The sequence below is a fragment of the Oryzias melastigma genome, unplaced genomic scaffold (assembly GCF_002922805.2).
Source record: "Oryzias melastigma strain HK-1 unplaced genomic scaffold, ASM292280v2 sc00674, whole genome shotgun sequence".
NCBI lineage: Eukaryota > Metazoa > Chordata > Actinopteri > Beloniformes > Adrianichthyidae > Oryzias > Oryzias melastigma.
This window is the reverse complement of record NW_023417262.1, coordinates 9,735-12,540: the sequence shown is the minus strand read 5'-3', so window position 1 is coordinate 12,540 and position 2,806 is coordinate 9,735. Positions and strand designations below refer to the sequence as shown.

The 2,806-nt window shown below is 46.4% G+C and overlaps 1 protein-coding gene across 1 annotated transcript; it reads right to left on the bottom strand.

Moving 5' to 3' along the window:
• Positions 1–1,542: 1,542 nt before the first annotated feature.
• Positions 1,543–2,548, bottom strand: LOC112142338 (putative nuclease HARBI1; the record flags this gene model as incomplete). The annotated part of the gene is made up of 4 exons (XM_024265618.2): positions 1,543–2,011; positions 2,083–2,194; positions 2,284–2,396; positions 2,501–2,548. Coding segments are annotated over 4 exons (650 nt in total), but the record flags the coding sequence as incomplete, so codon positions are not given.
• Positions 2,549–2,806: the final 258 nt, after the last annotated feature.

The window sequence follows — 2,806 nt, the reverse complement described above, 5'->3', positions numbered from 1 at the left end:
AAACCGTGCATTATAACAAATCAAAAGTAAAAGGACTTCACTAAAAACATCAAACAAAAGGGGATGCTAAGGTTGGCGGGCTCAAGAGAAAGTTCGGCCACTTAGCTCTTTTCATGGGGGTGTGGAGGGGAAGAAAGCTCAGCCCGGCTGCTGCTATGAAGGTGCATGTCCGTCTGCGTGCTGCTACGGAGCACCGGGCTCCTTGGGACTTGAGGTCCAAAGCTGGAGTCAGTCGCAGAGTCTGAAGCCGGAACACCGCTGGGGCTGGAACTGAAGTGCCGCTGGGACCGGAACCGGAGTGTCGCTGAAGCCGGCGCGTCGCTTTTGCTGGAGTCGATGCGCCGCTGATCTTCTTCTAGCAGATCCTCCGCTCCAAGCACGCCCTGCAGCCCCAATTCGCGAGTCCTCTAGGCCGTGTTCCGCTGCCTGCAGCCTGCTGCTTTGGGTCCTGCGCCTTACGTGCCACTGCCGTCCTCCTCTCCAGCCAAACCACTGTGGGAAGAAAAACCCTCTAGGTGCTGCCCCGCCCACCCCTTCACAGGTGTCTCGCATCAGTCTCATCCTGTGCACCAGCTGACAATAGCACATCAGCTGCCAATTTAGCATGGTTGTATTCACGAAATGACATCATTTCACTTCCACTCAGCCAACAGAAAGAGGGCAGACGCCAGAAAAACTGGAGGAGGACCTGCCCCCCCACCACTGACGGATGCAGAGGAGATGGCCCTCAGCCTCAACACAGGGAGACCAATGGTTGATGGAATTCCTGGGGGGAGTTCTTCCGAAGGAGCCACTCCCCTCGACATGAGGGCATATGTCTCATGTTAGAGACCTACCTATATATTCTTATTAGAATGGGTTACTTATGATATCCAAATATTACACTCTGTTATTTCATTTACTTATTTTATTGGTCTTTATAGATTCTGCTGGCAACATCTCCCTTTTGGAGCCTCCTACCACAGCAGAACCTCTGGCTGTTGTGAGTACTCCCCTACAGAATGGTGAAATGAAGACAGGTGTTACTATAGAGCGACTCTCAACAAAATGGTGGTCTTCATGGGACTGTGACGATATTGAAACAATGTCAGCCACAGAGAGATCAACAGAGGTAACGGTCATAGACTATCTACACAGTCGTATTGAATTTTATTTGTGGAGTTGCTTAAGGATGTACATTCATCTCCTATACTGACATAATCATGCCCCCTCTGTTCCAGAGTGTGGGTGAACGGAATGATGAGGCTCCAACAGCCTCAGCAGCTCCAACAGCCTCAGCAGCTCAGATGAGCTCAGTTCAATGATGTTCTGTAAATGCTATAATTCACATCTGTGATATCTATGATTTCCGATGTCATGGACCCATTTTCATGTTTTAATTCACAGTTGCCAGTGAGGGACTTATACAAATTAAGCCTTCTAAAAAAGATAGAGAATTACGATAAGGAGTGTACATTACTGAACCGTCAAATTGAGAAGACGGATCTTGAGATCTTGATTCTAAAACACAAGCTAGAGGTAAGTGTCAAGTTACAGGTGGATTATAATGTTGAATGTTTGTAGGAAATGAATAGATCCAAATAAATTTGATTTGAGTTGAGTGTCCTTCTTTTATTGCTTGTGGTGGTGATGGTCTACTGCCAGAATGCACTGCGACAGATCATGTCTCTGACAGTCCTTCCATCCTGGTAGTCTGCTGGTTGGATGGGATTGTCCTCTGGCTCTTGAATTTGTATGGCAGGGTGTTGCTCTCCTCTAATAATGGCAATATTATGGAGAACAACACATGCCACAATTATGCCACAGGCCCTCTCAGGTCTCACTCTGAGATGACGAAGGCACTGGAAACGGGCTTTCAGCAGGCCTATGGTCATCTCCACCTGGGCCCTTGTCCTGTTGTGAGCCTGATTGAATAGCTGCTGAGGGCCTGCCTCGGGTTCTGGGTAAGGGGTCATCAGTATGGGGTGGCATGGGTAACCCCCATCCCCAAGCAGAAAGCCCACAACCTCACCTGTAATGAAATTCACATCAATTTAGGACTCCATAAACGTGCTCCTTCAAGTGTCATGGACATATACTCACCAGATTGCAGTCTGTTACTTATTGTTGATTCACGGAATATGCGTGAGTCATGAACAGAGCCAGGCCACTTTGCCTCCACGTTTGTGATGACACGTGCAGCATCACATATGATCTTTGTGGTGCAGAAGATACATATCAGTCCCAGTATTGTGATAATTGTATTTATGTTCTTCAAATGAACGATTAGAGTAATTGGTGTACCTGCACATTAATGCTGTGGATGGACCTCCTGTTCACATAGTCCCCCTCATTTATGGAAGGTGCAATTATGGGGATGTGTGTGCCATCAATGAACCCAACCACATTTGGAAATCCTAAAGGGGAATTTTTATTATACATTGCCGTAGGTCTGAGCAAGATTTAATCAATTGTTCATTTTCCAAGATGACCATACTGGATGAAATACAATACCACTCACCTGCAATTCTGTGAAACTCCTCTGTGATCACTGTCAGGTTCAAACAACCTAAAACACAACAGAGAAAGAAGACACAGAGAGATTAGAATTTGTTACTTCTCGAGAAGGAGAGCAGACAGAGACGTGTTCAGTTACAAGTCCTCCATCTCCTCTGAATCGTCTCAGCCTGATCCTCCTATTTATTTGGATAAATAGGATTGACCCTAGTTACACAATCTGCAGCAGCTTCTAAAGGGAGGGGGGGAGAAAAACACAAAGCTTCTGCAACATTCCTTTATTTTATTTACATAGTCAGCCAAAAGATAA